Genomic DNA, 17,646 nt, shown 5'->3' with positions numbered 1-17,646 from the left:
AGAAAGTGAAAAATAAAAATATCAAAAAAATTTTTTACACTTTAAAATGCCTAATATACAGTTATTATACAGAATACTGAAGTTTTTAAAAACATATCTTCTGACCTTGAAAAATCTAGACAATTGCAAATTATTTTGATTACAGCTTTATGGAGGTTTTTACATTGTCATAATTATCTTTTTATACCCATGATGCCTTTCTTAAATCCTCTGGTATGAACAGAACATTTATCAAAAGCCAGAGGTATTCAGGAATTTATTTTCTCTCATATACATTTAAGAAATTATTCCACAGAGCCTAAAGGTTTAGGGACTAAAATAATGTCCACAATCTGTCCTCATATCTAAGGAGATCAGAGCCTTTTCTGAAGCAATTTCTCTTTCTTCCTTTTATGACCAGCTTTCCCACTCTATCACTACTTGCAGTAAACATCTATTCTCAGAGCTGCTCCTATATTCTCAGAATATGTAAGAACAATGTTTCCTATGCTGATAAAATGGTGTTTTCTCTAGCTCCTTCTATACTTTCAAAGAGAAAGGCGACATCAATTACTTAGACCAATTAAGTGACATAATTGGGTGTTATTTAAGAACTCTCGCCAGTAACCACTTTCTAATGAATGAATATTGGTTTCTTGGTGGTATTCCAAAGCAATTCGTTAAAGTAGCACATTCTTTGATTTATCATAAGCTCAATCTTTAAACAACATTTTAATATAGATTTCTATATTACACAGTGTTCAATATCCCTTAACATTTAAATGCAGCAACTTTTACCAAAAACATTTACCTTAGGCCATTCACTTTACAGCACTGTGTTGAGAAAACATTTTACATCATTTATCTAACTGTCCAAGATGTTAACTTAAAATGAGTTACTATTTCTGACCCATAAGAAATTAATTTTTGTTCAAATATTTAAATAAAATGTGACTGTATAAAAGAAATATGAAAGACTAGATGTGGCCCTATTTTAGATATAAGTAGAAATGATTAAAGCAATTAACTCACCTCATTAATCAGGAACTGGAGCTGGATTACTGCAGCTCCACTGTCATGCTGGCAGTAACATTCTACTCCTGGACGACCAAAGCTGGAATTAGTTCCATTAAGGAGTTTAAGGTATTTGTCGGATTTTTTGAAACATCTGATAAGTTATGTAACAGGCTGATCAATATTCCAATAAACTCATATTCAATGCAGGCTATTTACTGAAGTTGAGATATAGAGTTAGTTTTGTTACATATCAATCAAATCAGTTTCTGTTGAGAAGTCTCAAAGATTACAGGTTTAAACAAAGTAATTAGAAAAAATGAATTATTAAAATCAGCACGTATCAAAACAAGATAACATAGAGGTAATACACTTTATGCTGGCCCAAATTATTTTCTTCATCGAAATAACAAAAAGAAGAAAAAAGGTGTTTGGATCTATAGAATGCCCAATTTTGCTGAAGTCAGCAAACTTATCTGAAAAGCAGGCAAGTGTCATTTTGGAATGTTGCTTTTACAAACAGTAATCTTTTCACTGTCAGTTTTTCATTTCTGCAGTGTAATTTTTAAATAAGACTAAAAATACAATGAAAAACCACATAACTATGTTTCTAATTGAAACATAATATTGTATCACCAATGAATCTACAGATCTTTTAAATAGGCATGCATACCGATTAAAATGAATTGGCATACAATAATAACAGTAAATACTCATATATTTTCTATGTGTTAAGCATTATTATTAAAATATTATTTATGTCAATTCATTTAATCCTCATAACTCATGAAGAATATGTTATTTTCCACCATTTAAACAGATAAGGAAGCTGAAGAAATCAAGTAACCTGTCCCAAGTCACACAACCAGAAGTAGTGAAAACAGAATATGAGTAAGCCTTCTGGCTCCAGAGTCCACACCCTAAATTTAAAAAGTATGCTGAGTAAAAACATCAAAACAGAAAAAAAAAAAAAAACTACATTTGTAGAACTCACTATGTGCCAGGCATCGTTAAACACATTTTACCTTCATAAACTTGAAATAAGAAGGTAGCAATTTTAACCTACTGCTAAACTAATCTCATTTTACCAGCTGTTAAATATTATCCTAAAGTAAAAAGCAAAATGTAAAAATAAAATTTGGTGTGATTCAGTAAAACACTTGCCGGCACATAAATTCATATTCAGGTATAGACTGTTTCTATACTCTATTAATACATGCCACAAAGTTACTAATGAAAAAATTGTGCCATAGGTTTAATTCCTATTTGCCATGATCTTTTCCTTTGGATTTCTAGAAATTTTCTAGATGGTACTCATTTGCAAGAGTTTTTTTTCTATTTATTACTATCAATTAATTATATATTATTTTATAAACTAACAGGCTGAGCATATTTAGCTCATAGTACCCTATTCTTTAAACACCCAAAATCACTGGTGGCACTAGTAGTAGTCGTAGCATCAGCAGCAGTAGTACTTGTAGCAGCAGTAGTAGTATTTTTGCTATTCCAGTTTCTCAAATACAACTGCAGGAAACTAGATTTAAATTAATAGTATTTTCAATATGCAAATCACACTCTGACAGGCCATAAAAAAGAAAAATCTGTATCTCTGTTAGCCCATTTCCTTTTTCAGATGACAGCATAGACCCTGCCCTTCTACCCAGTAGAGTGAGTCTGATCCTAATCTCTTCAGCTAAATTATTCTTTCTGGCACCAATTAGCGTATTTTATAATTCCCATTTTACATGAATGTAAAACCTCTCTTTTGAGACTAGATCAGGATCAATGAGTAAATTCATTTTTAAAATGAGTTACTGTAGAAAATCATAAAAATTATACTTACTTTACATATCATTTTATCACAAAACATATATAATATTGTCAATCTTTTGATATTAACCACAGACATTTTCTTTGAGTATGAATCTATTAACTAAAAATCAGGGCTGTTTTTCTTGAATAAAACATAACCATAACTATCCAGGTATAAGATTTCCAGTTAAACTTTTTTTTTTTTTTTTGAGACGGAGTCTCGCTCTGTCAGCAGGCTGAGAGTAGTGGCATCATCTCGGCTCACTGCAATCTCCGCCTCCTGGGTTCAAGCATTCCCCTGCCTCAGCCTCCCGGGTAGCTGGGAGTACAGATGCACACCACCAAGTCCAGCTAATTTTCTGTATTTTAGTAGAGAAAGGGTTTCACCATGTTGACCAGGATGGTCTCGATCTCCTGACCTCGTGATCTGCCCACCTTGGCCTCTCAAAGTGCTGGGATTACAGGTGTGAGCCACCACGTCTGGCCTAACTTCTTAAATGGAACTTTAAAGATATTATCAACCAATATGAGTGTAGCATTCATATATAGCCTTATTATTTCTTTTCCAGTCATTTATAGGTATACACACAAAATCGGGAGGGAAATTTTAAATGACTGACCTTAATGAAGTCTTTTGAAAACATTCATCTTATTCATTTTAAAATGTATCTTTTGGCATTTGTATTTCATTATTTTACAGAATATTAAGGTGATTTACTTGATTAGAATATCTAATAGACACAAACAGATTGGGAATAGAGAAAAACTGATTCTCGGTAAGATTAAGCAACAGGTTAATTTGAGCCTTCTAAGAAATAGCTTACTGGTCTTGAAATTTCGAATTGCCACGGGCATCAATGTTTTATCCAAAGAGAATAAAAAATGTCTATAAATTCAGGAAGTCAGTTACACAGAGGTCAACAGAGGTTTTACTCTTAGGCTATGTATGAAACTACTCTAAACAAAAGTGTACTTTTAAACTGATATAATATAGTTCCTTAACTTCTAGCTAACATGATAAAAACAACTTCGTAATAAAGAGTAAGAACCACTTACTGAGTTACTATTAAGTGGTTAGGCACTGTGCCTTAAATATATAATTGCACTTAATCATCACAGTAACTCTGAAAGACAGTTATTATTCATATTTTACAGGCAACATTTCTAAGGCTCAGATAAATGGTTTTTTCTCAAAGTTACTTATTTCATTCTCTTTTCCTGTAAATAAAGCAGTAGTATACTGCTGCAGCTAGTCCCAAAGTGTCCTACCACCAAACTGCCCTATGGATTGGAAGAAAAATTAATGTTATTACTTCATCATAACAAAAAATTTTTAATTAAGTTTCAAAAACAGATATTGCGTACATGTAATCCTGAGATAATAACATAGACAGAGCACAAATTTCACAGCAAGTAGTTCTCTATCCTGGTAGTGTATCAGAATTCTGGCTCTAATGCAAACTTGCTACACCCAATTTTCCAGAGGATATGCCTGGGTAGATTGTTTGTTCATTTATTATTTATTTACTTATTGTGCCACAGGAACCACCTGCGGTACAATGAAACTTGACGACCTCTACTCTCAAGTTAGTTCATATGTCAGTTCTGTTCTGCCATTAGATGCTGTGATCTGAAGAGAATTATTACAGGTATTAACTATTGAATCTATAAATGCATATAAGACCTATCTAGACTAGCTTGCAGCACTGCAATGAAGATGAAACTACATAGAGTATACTTACCAAAGGGTATCCATTATAATTATTTAAGACAATGTATTATTCACTATGTTGGCTAGAACTAAATGTTCCCTGACACTGGACATTACCATCATAATACAACAAAATGTCAAAACTGAATTTATTAGATCACAAAACATTTATATCCTTTCACATCCTTTCACAAGGAATATATATTATTCCTTGCACACATGGTTCCTCCTAATACTGACATTAGTAAGTTAACATTTTTATTAGAAAATAGTTAAACATTGTAAATGAAGATCTGACTTAACATTTTTATTAGAAAATAGTCAAACACTGTAAATGAAGATCTGCTTGGTAAGTGATTTCCATTTACTATGGCTATGTTCACAATTAAATGATAAAATTAAACATTTGAAACTAAAATAAAGAAAAACCAAAGGAAGATTATGCACTGAACATTCATGCAAATTTATTAAGGAAATATTTACTATTCTAATATTTGTTCTTTTATATATGTATGAATCAATTATAAGGGAAAGGTAAATTTCTTCTTCTGTCATGATATCATAGCTTGTAACTCTAAACTTCAATGTATTTGTCTGAAGATGATACAATTTTCTATCTCAGATACCTTTCTGCTCTCAATTTTTCTACTGCTTGCCTAACAAGAGCTATGATATCTACCCTAATCCCATTAGTAAGTCCTGTTTTTAAAGGAAACCAGTTAATTTATCTGACCCATGATACATGTCAGATAATTCCTGCACAGCTAGACTCATGGTCCAGGTCCAGAGAAGCACCATTGTCACTGGTGTATTTATGAAGAGAAGATGTAGAGGCAAAGTTAAAAGAGATCGGGAGCATAGTCTTTGACATGACTCTCTGCAAGCAATAGGAAAAAAAGAAATAATTACAGAAAAAAATAACATGATAAAACTAGCAATTAATGAAGAATAAGCAGGAATAGGTATACAGGATACATGAGCGGAAACAAATGCCAGAACCAGCAAAACCTTTTATTTACAGTAGCATATATCAAATTCAAAACAAGCATTAATCTAACTTCTGAAATGGCATTTTCTAGTAGAATGGTTGAGATGGGAGAAATAAATGGGAATTGGGAGGCCTTTAAGTACATCATCATCAGCAGCAGCAGCAGCATCACTAAAGCTGAGATTTACTGAATACTTAAGATGTGTCAAGTACAATATTTTCACAAATAAGGAAACTCAGGCACAAGTTTAAGCAACTTGCCCAAGGCCGCTCACCTAGTTAGTAAAGAAGCTGAGATATGAACCAAGGCAGTCTAATTCCAGAACCCACACTATAAATTACCAACCCTCATAGCACACACACAAACACACACACACACACACACACACAAAGTATACTAACAGCCAATTTTCACATGTAAATGTTATTTCCTGCTTTATTGTAAGTTATCTTAAAACTGGAAAAAGTACGCAGAAAAAACATATGTACAATCAACATTTCACAATGGAGCAAAGCCAGACTGGTCTAATGATATAAAACTAGACCAAATGTAACCTGTAATAAGTGAACATCAAACACCAATTAAGATAGTAAACAATATGCTAATTTAATAAATAATATATTAGAGTAATTTTTCATGTTAGCTTAGGATATCATATATAAAAATTAATTTTAATAATGAAGAAATATGGCCCAGCAAGATAAGCAAAAAGCTAAAATTCTGTATTCTAATTCCAGTTGTGATTTTGAGACAACCTCCTTATGAATATCTCCATGTGTAAAATGATCATCCAAAAAAAACATTTTAGAGCCTATAGCTGTTGAGAGGAACAATACTTGGCAAAATTAAATAAGAAATAGAAACAAAGAAACAATTTTATCTTTTAAAAGTATACATGATCAATGGAATACATGACGTTAGAATACAGGGCAAAACCACATATCTCAAGGGGTGCAGAAAAAAAAGCTCAGACAAAAATCAACACCCTTTTACAATTAAACTCTCAACTCCAAAAAACTAGAAATAGAAGGGAATTCCCTCAACATGACAAATGGCATCTATGAAAAACTCACAGCCAACATCCTTCTCAGTGGTGAAGGACTGAATGCTTTCCCAGTAAGATGGGGAAAAAGCATATCCATTCTGACCACTTATCTATTCAACATGGAATCTAATATTCTAGCCATGGAAATATGCAAGGAAAAACAAAAGGAGAGAAAGTGTTCAGGTCGGAAAGAAAAAGGTAGGACTATCTGTATTCATAGGTGACATAATCCTATATATAGAAAATTCTAAGAAACCCACTATAAAACACTAGAATGAATAAAAAAGTTCAGCAAGGTTGCCAAATACAAGACCAATATACAGAAAAATCATACGCTGGCAATGAATGATCTGTAAATGCAATTAAGAAAATAATTTCACTTATAATAACATCATAAGGAATAGAATATTTAGAAATAAATTTATCCAAAGAAATGTAAAACCGTAACATTGAAACTACAAAGTACTATTGAAAGAAAACCTACATAAATGAAAAGATATCCTGTATTAATGGAACAAAGAGTATGATTAAGATGAAAATCATCACCAAGTTGAATTAAAAAAAACTAAACAAACTCTATCAGAATTCCAGCTGTTTGCAGAAACTGACAAGGTAATACTTAAATATTATATCTCACTAAAGCTGTTAAAAAAAATTAGCTTATATGAAGGATAAATACACCACATATGAATAGGTAATAAAAAGCAATGAATTTAAGGCAAGCAAACTCTACAATTATTAATAAAAACAAATTAAAACATGCTAGTCTTAAATATATTTCCTTTGGTCTGAAATGTTTAAGTATTTTTCATAAGCAGTGAATAAACTTAACTATTTAGCAAGCTAAATGAAATGCAGCACAATAGGAGAAAAAAAGGCTAGTTTAACATTTTTACAAGTAAGCTACTTATTTTCTTCTGTCCTGCATTTGACTTTTTAAATTTATTTCATCCAAGATTTAAAAACAAGAAGTATTTAACAGATGAAACAACAAAAATTTAATATTCTCATAAACAAGAATGTTGATCATATAAAGAATTAGTATAGAAATATATGTAAGTAAAAGTCCCAAGAAAAATACTTTTCTCTTGTAAATCATTATCATTTGTATTTCTAATAACTTAAAATATACATTAATTCCTAAAATATGCTGATGAAAATTGTTCAGAAAATCCCAACTTTGGATATTATGACTGAAAAGTAAAGAAAAGAGGTCTTTGGTACAAGATACTAAGCTGAACAAATATGTTTGCTGTCATTGCATTCCAAGATCCCCTTAAAAAAAGTAAAGCCAAAAAATAAAGGACCAGAAAATATAAAAGAAAAAGTAAGCAATATAAAAGATCACTTTAGAACACATAACATCTAACAAGAGAAAAAGAAGAGAAAGGTGTCAAAGAAATAATAGAAGAAAATAAGAAAACAGATTTTATTCAGCTTCTAATGAGCATGGGTCCTTAAATGTAAGTACCCAGAATGATAATGAAATTAGTTCCAACCTAAATACACCACCCTAAAATGTTCTTTAAGGTTTAAAAAGAAGACCATACAGACTTCCAGGTAAGAAGAAACAAAAAACAAACAAGTGACCACCTGCAAAGAAATGATCAAATTACTAGTTTGCTAGAAATGTTTGCTAGTTGCTAGAAAACAGTGAAGTAAAGCCCTCAGAGTTACAAGGCAAAGACATTCAAGAAAACCCCTGACAAGATCTGAGTACAGAACAAGGACTATTCATGGGCCTCAAAAATCTTATCGTTCTTTTTGGAAGCCATTTAAGACTATGCTCCAAAAGACTGAAAGATTAACACCACCACCACCGCCCCGCCCCCGCCGCCACACACACACACAGCAATGACAGGAATTGTAATAAACACTGAATTCAACCCAGAAAAAAAAATGAAAAAGCCCAGGAGGAAAACAGTACAGTTGACATAAACAACACTGGTCCAACTTAGAGAAGAACAAGGAGGTATTCACTGGAGGCAGGTTCATGAGAACAAGAGGGCTCCAGAGATGTGACTCTATCCTTGAGACGCCTCAGGCATTTAAGCATGAGATGACAGCAGCCAATGCATAAGGGAAGTTGGGGAGAAGGAAGAAAAGTAGCTGTACAAGAAAGGAAATGTACTAACAGGATATCACTTGGTTGTGGAATAAAAAGTAATAATACTTACTGTTCACTCATTTCCAACTTTTAGAATCAAACTAAAAGTTTGTATTAATCACACATGACTAGAGTTGGCAAAGGAAAGGAGGAAGAAAAGGGAAACAAACACAGGAAAAGTGATGAGTTAACATTCTCATTTTAAAGAGTGGGGAGCCAAGAGCTAGTATGCATAATTGACAGAGCAGGAAATACAGAACTAACTATAAGATATTTATTGAAATTTACAAAGGTAACAAGGAAACAAAATAAAAATAGGGACAAGACTACAGAGTAGGGGAGATATGAGGCAAATGTTCATTTATTAAAGCAGGAAATCAACCAATAATTTCTAAAGTTGAAACAACGAACATTGGCAAGAGATTTTATTTAGAGTTAGCAACATGACCAGAAACAGTTAAATGGATCCTTCTGGGAAGCATGGGTAGGCATGGGAAAGGTAGGCTATGTACTTTTCACCACAGTTTCCACTATACTACTTAATCTTTAAACCAAGTATATACCTGTGGAAAGATGGTTTCTTTTAGTGTGTTTCTAGAGTGGAGAAAAGTAGCAGTACAGAATCAGACATACCATTACTGGGTTTATTTCATTAGGTTATTGTATCCATCTGACTTATACCATTAATACTAGAAAACCTGCATCAAGACCTCTCTCTAGAGCCACAGAATACAACCTTGTTTTCATACCTCACATTCTGGAATAATAAACCACGTACCTAGTCTCTCTCTCTTCTCCATAACCACTGGTTTCTTTCCAACCCTACCTACTTTCATTCACTACTATACAGATGTGTGGCAAGAAAAACGGGCAAATTAAAGTGAAACAAAGCAGAGCTTCTTATACTAACGATCCTAATTAGCCTCCATCTTCTCCCATTTTGTAGCTCCTAAAAAGTAAAGATGGGAAGCTATAGAATAGTCCTTAACCATGTTTGCTTAACCCATTCAATTTTTCTTATTTGAGAACTTCAATAGGCACTGAGGGTGTACCCTCATAGTCCTCATCCTCAAGGATCTCAAAAGTTTAGCAACAGAAATATAAAAGCAATATAATAGTTAGGTCCTCACTAACTCCAAGTAGATAAGAATTTTGTAGATAAAAATATTACTTGAAAAAAAACCTTTTCAATTATTCTTACAAACATCAGTTAATTTGAAACTTTAGCATGTCTCACACTATTCTTTTATGTCCATGCCATTTATTTCCCTCCTTGTTTATTATACAGTCATACTGAATTCTGCACCTACCTCCTTTTCCTTCAGTTGGGACAATCTTTGGCTGAATTATACAACTATATTTGAGAGCCTATACTATACTTCCATCCTAGAGTGTGGAAGGCTTTCAAACAGTCACAGGTAATATGAACATAGTCATCTGCTCTCTTTACTCCCTTTACTTTCCTGGTAAACTATATGACACATAGTAGACACTCTATAAATATTTATGAATGAATGAGTTTTCTTACAACCTAAGAAACATGTTTTATGTCCAGAAATACCTTTTTTTTTTTTTTTAAGGGTCTCATTCTGTCACCCAGGCTAGACTGCAGTGGCAGGATCATGGCTCACTCCAGCTTCAGACTTCTGGGCTGAAGGGTTCCTCCTGCCTCAGCCTCCAGGGTAGCTGGGACTACAAGTACTTGCCACTATACCTGGTTAAATTTTTCTTTTTTCTTTTTTGTAGAGCTTGGGTCTTGCTGCTTCCTTGACTGGTCTTGAACTTCTGGACTTAAGCCTCCCAAAATGCTGGGATTACAGGCATGAGCCACCATGTGTGATCCAGTCATAACTTCTTAGGTAAGATTAGTTCACTTTTCAGAAAACCAATAAAAAGTACACAACAAAGGAAAAATGTTCTAATCCTGTCACTTTCAGGAAATCGGACTCAATTTCCTCTAGGATCCATTAAAGCCCTTAAAATCCCATAAATTACATTTCTAGCCCATTTGTTTTACCTTCATGATTTTTTTAAGGTTATTATTACAATCACAAGATTTCCTCTTACTACTTATTTGTACTGTCAGCAAAGTGGAAACAAAAATAGTAAAAGAAACAGGCCATGGGCCCCCAGTCAATGATAAAGTCTGAGAGTATAGCTCCTGGCAAGTTTTCACTACCATCACTCTCAGTGTGCACTATGAAAATGTCTGACATACGTATTCTGACAACCTCTTCTTTTATGAAGAATGAGACAGTAACAAAACTGATATATATGTTGTAAATTATTAATATTTTTAAGATTATATATCTTTTCAGAGAATCTGTTCATCCATTATTTTCAGTGAGGAAAAAGGCAAAGAAAAGTTATGATACTATTCTAATCTCTACAGAAGGGACATACTCAGTTTTCCAACCTAGGAATGGAAGACTAGAGTACATATAAACTAGAAAGCAACTGGAGAACTTTGGTATCCTGTAAGATTTCTGAAAATACATTTACATCTTGCAAAGCTTAAAGATGAGAATAAGGATCATACTTTCTATGAACTATATAAAAGACAATAAAATATCCTACAATAGTATATGTTTAAGTATATAATATTCTGTGAAAGTAATTTTCTTTGGGGAGATAGTCTCGTACTAAACCAAGAAAAAATTTTAAGGGAAAACTGTTCCTTCCTACCACAGTAAAAAAGGTAAACCCAAGAGCACAATTTTTATTCATCAGAAACACTGAAGGTTAACCTCTCTTACCATTTCTTTCAGTACATTCTTATAACTTCAGCAAACAGGGTAATTTAAACCTTTTTAAGTATTTTGATATGCCTTCAAGATGTTGCTACTCTGAATTGCCTCACTACTCTGAATAAAAAGTCAGATGATTTTTACTTTTAATGGCCTAAGTCATGGAGAGATTAAACCATAATGTGATTATTTTTCAATAACAAAGTTAAAATCTACATACCACTGTAACAGGATCAAATAATATTGATGGAAGCATTTGTGAAGTGAAAAGAGGATAAGCTTCAGATTAGGACCAATACTATATTTTGTATGAACATAAAAAACAATTAAAAAAAAACATGGAGCGTCATCGGAAATCTTTGACTTCTTCATCAACACTGTTATGGGGGACAAATGAAAGTCTACAATTAAAAGCGGCAGTACATGATATATTTATCCTACTAATGATAATATAGCCTGCTAAAAAAATAATAAACTTTCTGTAAGTAGCAGGTTACGAGTAAAAAATGAAAATACCTTAGATACCAAAACAATCTACCTCTGCTCTAGTTTACTCATCTGTGAAACATCACCTGCCTTCTTAACCTGATCATTATGAGGATCACCTGCAAGTTAATTTATTTTATTTTATTTTATTTATCTGGAGACACAGTCTCACTCTGTCTCCCAGGCTGGTTCAGTGTTGCAGTCACAGCTCACTGCAATCCCTGTCTCCCAGGTGTGAAAGTGATTCTCGTGGCTCAGCCTCCCAGCTGGGATTACAGACATGTACTACCAGGCCCAGCTAATTTTGTATTCTTAGTAGAGACGGGGTTTCACCATACTGGCCAGGCTGGTCTTGAACTCCTGGCCTCAAATGATCTGCCTACCTCGGCCTCCCAGTGCTGAGACTACAGGCGAGAGCCACATCACCCAGCCAAGCCCTGCATGTTTTAGAAGAGACTTTTCAACCATAATTAGACTCCATGGCCTTTTATCTTGCTCATTCTCATGACCAGTGATAAATTACTAGGAAGGGAAAACATCATAACTCAAGACCTGGAACTCCAGCTCCTTTCCAAATATTTCACATAATACGGTTTCACAGCTCTGTCTCCAAACGCAGTGGCAGAGCAAAAAGGCAGCGTATTTCCTCATGGTTACACCACAGATCTCAAGATGTTATAATTGCTTTAAAACGACATCCTCTCTATATATGGTAATTAACATGTTTCTTATCTACCATCTGTTAAAGAATATTGCTACCCAGCCTGTCAAACCCTTAAACTAATAGTCTCAATTTTGGCTCTATATGACAAGCATCCACAAAGATTTAAAAACAAAAAAATTACAGATGTCATGCCCCATGTCAGACTCACTGATTTGGAATCTCTAGAGAAGAAATCCAAGCGTGTTTGGGCATTGTATGTACATTTTGTTTTTTTCAGCTCCACAAATTATTCTAATATATAGCCACAGTTGAAGAACGCTGGGAAACCTTGTGGGCATAATTGTTACTTTCCTAAATAAATTATTTATATACATATAATCCATTAAATAACTTACCAGATTTCCTTTTCTTCTAATTGAATAATCATGAATTCCCTATCTCCTCCCAGTTCTTACTTTCCAAATGTTTATGTAATAATTTCCCACTGTCATCTGAATTAGCTTCTGACTGACTCAATAGAAATACAGTCAAAACAACAGATTTATAAGTGTTTACCAAAAATTAACATAATGAAGAGCACTTCATTTTGTATATTATAGGCTATGAATGTACTTGCAATCCAAAGTCTTGGCCAACTGATTAATTACAGTTTTGGAGCACCCCTATTCTACAGTTGCAACTACTTGATAAACGTCAGTTTTAAAACCTCTTTTTGGAGCCCATGTGTGTTTTCACCAATAAAAATTAATATCAACTTCTGTTTTCCAGTGTAGTGTGTAAGGAGCATGGAAATCACACTTTACCTTAATAAGAAGTAAAAAGCTGAATAAACTGGAAAATCAACAACTCATCTTAAAGATCTGTAAAAGTAGTGAGATTACAAGAAAAACCACTGCCCCAAACTGGAAAGAGAGACACATAGATGTAGAGAATCACAACCTGCTAAAGCAGAAACCCGTAAGCACAAACCTCTGTGAGAAGCAGTGCCAGGGTAAGGAAGCAAGCACTGTAATTGGGGAATAGCTGGAGGCTCAAAACAGACAAGTCAGGAAGTCAAAAACTCCAGGGGAACCCAGTCATAGAGATGTCCCCACATCTTTGTATATTTTACCTCCAAAGCTTGACCAAGTTCTCACAGTGAATACTGGAGAAAATCCCCTCCTGCTACCACCAGAGGGAAGAGAAAAAGCAACCATTAAAAATATACAAGAGCATATTCTGTTCTTAACAACAAGGTCTGCCTTCAGAAATAACAGTTTACCAGAGCCTAACCTGCTGAGGTTTTATCAGGCTTTAACTAACCTGAAAGAAGAGAAATCATTCAATCCAGTGGGCACAAGCCTTCCAAGTAGAGGAAGAGAAGTAACCAACTTCAGCCCACTTTAGCCATCCTATCCTACCTAAAAGGAAGTGGAAGTATGGGAAGGAGGGATTAAGAAGCACTCCTAAAGTTCACAGTCCAAGAGCACAGATTCTCTAAAAATCGACACCTAATGACAGGACTACAGCACACTTCCCTTCCCCCTATGTTACCAAAGGCCTATCATAGCAGCTTTTACCTTTTACTCAGTACATCATGTCAAGATATCAGGAAAAAAATTAAAAGGCAAAAAATACAGTTAGAAGAGATGAAGCAGGCATCAGAATCAGACTTAGAAATGGCAGTAATGTTGGAATTATCAGACTGGGAATTTAAAACAACCATGGTTCTTATGCTAAGCATTCTAATGGATAAAGTAGACAATACCAAACAACCGATGGGCAGTATCAGCAGAAAGATGGAAATTCTAAGAACCAGTTAAAAAGAAAAGCTAGAGAAGTAAAGAAGTAAAAAAGCATTCTTTACTGTAACAGAAGTAAAGAATGCTTTTGATAGACTCAATAGTAGTCTGTCAAAGCTAAGGAAACAGTCTCTTAACCTGAGGATACTCAAAGGAAATGTCCAAAATTGAAAAGCAAAGAGAAAAAGACTGGGAAAAAAGCAGAACAGAATATCCGAGAACAGTGGGACAACTACAAAAGGTGTACACGTAACAGGAAAACCTGGAGAAGGGAGAACAGAAAGAAATATTTAAAGCAATAATGACTGTGAATTTCTCCTACACTAATGTCATATATCAACCATAAAATCAAGAGGAAAATACCAAGGAGAATAAATGCTTTAAAAAAAAGCTACACCTAGACATATTATACCTTAAAATTGCAGAAATCCAAAGATTTTTTTTGAAAATCTTGAAGAAAGACATTGGCAAAAAATACCTTACCAACAGAGGTGCACAGATAAAAATTATTTCTGACTTCTCACAAGAAACCATGCAGGCAAAAAGAGAGACAAATAAAATATTTAAAGTCTAGAAAGTTAAAAAAAAAAAACTAATTCTGTATACTGCAAAATTAGCCTTGAAGACTGATGAATAAAAACTTGCTCAAACAAAAACTAATAAAATTTATTGCCAGATGACCTGTACTGCAAAAATGTCAAAAGTTTTTTTTTTTTCTTAAAGAAAAGTCCACAGATCAGAAACTCAGCTCTACATAAAGGAAGAGCATTAGAGAAAAAAAATAGAGGCAAAAATAAAAACTTTTCTATTTCTTAATTAATCTAGTAGTAACAGTTTGTTAAAAATAATAACAGCAGCAATGTATCCAGTTATGTATGTTTATATATATAAACACTTATGTATGCTTACATATAGGCGAAATGAATGACAGCAAAGCCATAAATGATGACTGTAAAGAATTACAATTTCTTTTTGTTATTATAAGGTATTCATACCACCTGTGAGGCAGTATAGTGTTCTTTCAAAGCAGACTCAGATTAGTTGTAATGTATACTGCATATTCTAGAGCAACTATTTAAAAATTTTAAAAAAGTATAACTTATATGCTTAGAAACTGATATACTGAGAAAGGAGAGAAAATGTAGAACCATAAATAATGTTCAATTAAAACCACAAGAGGCATAAAAAGAATGGAAAACAAAAATAGAAACAAAAAGGCAACAAATACAGAACAGTAACAAATATGGTAGGTATTACTGAAAGTATATCAATATTCACTTTAAACTTGGATGGTCCAAATGCACCAATTAAAAGACAAATTGTCAAAGTGGATCTAAAATTAAGACCCAGCTAATATGTTGTCTGCAAGAAATCTACTTTAAATATAAAGATGCATAAAGAATAAAAGTAAATAGATGAAGAAAGATATGCCATGCTATCACTAATCCAAACAAAGCAAAGTGGCTATATTAATTTTAGACACAGACTTCAGACCAAGGAAAGTTATCAGAGATAAAGAGGGGCATTATAAAATGAAAAAAAAAAATTCTCCAAGAAGGCACCACAGTCTTTAAGGTGTATGCATGTAAGAAAATAGTGTCAAAAATATAAGACAAAAACTGGTAAAACTGCAAGGAGAAATATATGAATTCATTATTACAGTTGTAAACTTTAACATCCCTCTATTCCCTCTATCAGAAATGGACAGATCTAGCAGGCAGAAAAATAGTACCAACATAGCAGACCTCAACAACATCATCTACCAACTAGACTACAGTCTACTTTATCCGGTAACAGCAAAACACACATTCTTCACACATTCTTCTCAACTCCCATGAAACATTAACCAAGACAGACCATATTCTGAATCATACAATACACCTAAAAAAATTTAAAAGAGTAGAAATTATACAAGGTCAGTTGTTGGAACACAATGCAAGTAAACTAGAAATCACTAAAAGACAGCTGGAAAATCCCAAAATATGTGTAGATTAAACAAAACAATTCTACTAACACTTGGGTCAAGAAAAGACATCACAAGAGAATTTTTTTAAATGTTTTGAACTAAATAAAAGCAACTTATCAAAATTTATGGGCAACACAGAAAATAGTAAAGGGAACTTACAGCATTGAATTCATATATTAAAGAAGAAACATCTAAAATCAATCACTTCCACTTTAAGAAACTACAAAACGAAGAGGAAACTGAGTCCTAAGTAAACACAAGAAAATAAATAACAACAGTTAAGGAAGAAATCAGTGAAACTGAATACAGATCAAAAGAGAAAAATCAACAAAACTAAAAGCTGGTTCCTTCAAAAAAAAATCAATAAGCTTTAGCCAGGCTAAGGAAAAAGGAGAAGGGACACAAATTACTAACATCAGAAATGAAAGAGGGACATCACTTTAACTTCCATGAACAATTAAAGGATAATAAAGGAATACTAAAAATAACTCTATGCCTACAATTTTGATGACATGGATAAAACGGACCAAGCTCTTGAAAGATACAATCTACCAAAACTCACACAAGAAGAAATAGACAATCTGAACAGGCCTGTATATATTAAAGAAACAATCAAGTAATAGATTTTCAAACTAGAGGGCTGACTGGAGAATTATGCCACGTTTCTAGTCTCTTTCAGAAGATGCAAACAGAGGAAATACATCCTAACTCACTTTATGAGCCCAGCATTACACTAATATGAATACTAGACAAAGGCACTATGAGAAAAGAAAAAGAAGATCAATCTCTCTCATGAAGATGGATGCAAATATCCTCAACAAAATTTTACCAAAATGAATTCAATAATGTATAAAAGGAATCACACAGCATGACCAAACGGAATTTTATCCCAGGTACACAAGGCTAGCTCAACATGTGAAAACCAATTAATATAATCCATCACATTAACAGGCTAAAAATGAAAAATCACATGATTGTATCAATCGATGTAGAAAATCCAACACTCATTCCAGATAAATATTGTCAGTAAACTAGGAATACAGGGGAAGGTCCTCAACTTGATAAAGAATATCTACATAAAACCTACAGCTAACACACTAATAGCAAGACACTCAAAGCTTCCCTACTACAATCAGAAACAAGACAAGGATATCCATCTCTTCACTCCCTTCAGCATTGTAATGGGAACACCAGCTAATGCAATGAGCAAAGGAAATAAACGGTATACAGGTAGATTGGGAAGAAAGAAATAAAACTGTCTTTGTTCATTAATAACATGATCAACTGCCAGGCGCGGTGGCTCAAGCCTGTAATCCCAGCACTTTGGGAGGCCGAGACGGGTGGA

General features: G+C 33.5%; 1 protein-coding gene across 13 annotated transcripts in view; it reads right to left on the bottom strand.

Moving 5' to 3' along the window:
* Window positions 1–17,646, bottom strand: part of STXBP5 (syntaxin binding protein 5) — a 179,612-nt gene that overhangs the window by 147,446 nt on the left and 14,520 nt on the right. For all 13 annotated transcript variants that reach the window (XR_013534617.1, XR_013534616.1, XR_004742141.3 and 10 more), the window contains exon 3: window positions 1,012–1,093. Coding sequence is in view for 8 of the 13 variants with exons in the window: in XM_078370267.1 (XP_078226393.1) it covers window positions 1,012–1,093 (82 nt within the window). In the remaining 5 variants the exon portion in view is untranslated. The remainder of the gene's footprint in view (window positions 1–1,011; window positions 1,094–17,646) is intronic.

Source organism: Callithrix jacchus, chromosome 4 (assembly GCF_049354715.1).
Source record: "Callithrix jacchus isolate 240 chromosome 4, calJac240_pri, whole genome shotgun sequence".
Taxonomy (NCBI): domain Eukaryota; kingdom Metazoa; phylum Chordata; class Mammalia; order Primates; family Cebidae; genus Callithrix; species Callithrix jacchus.
Note: the sequence above shows the minus strand (reverse complement) of the source record. Positions and strands in the feature narration are given on the sequence as shown.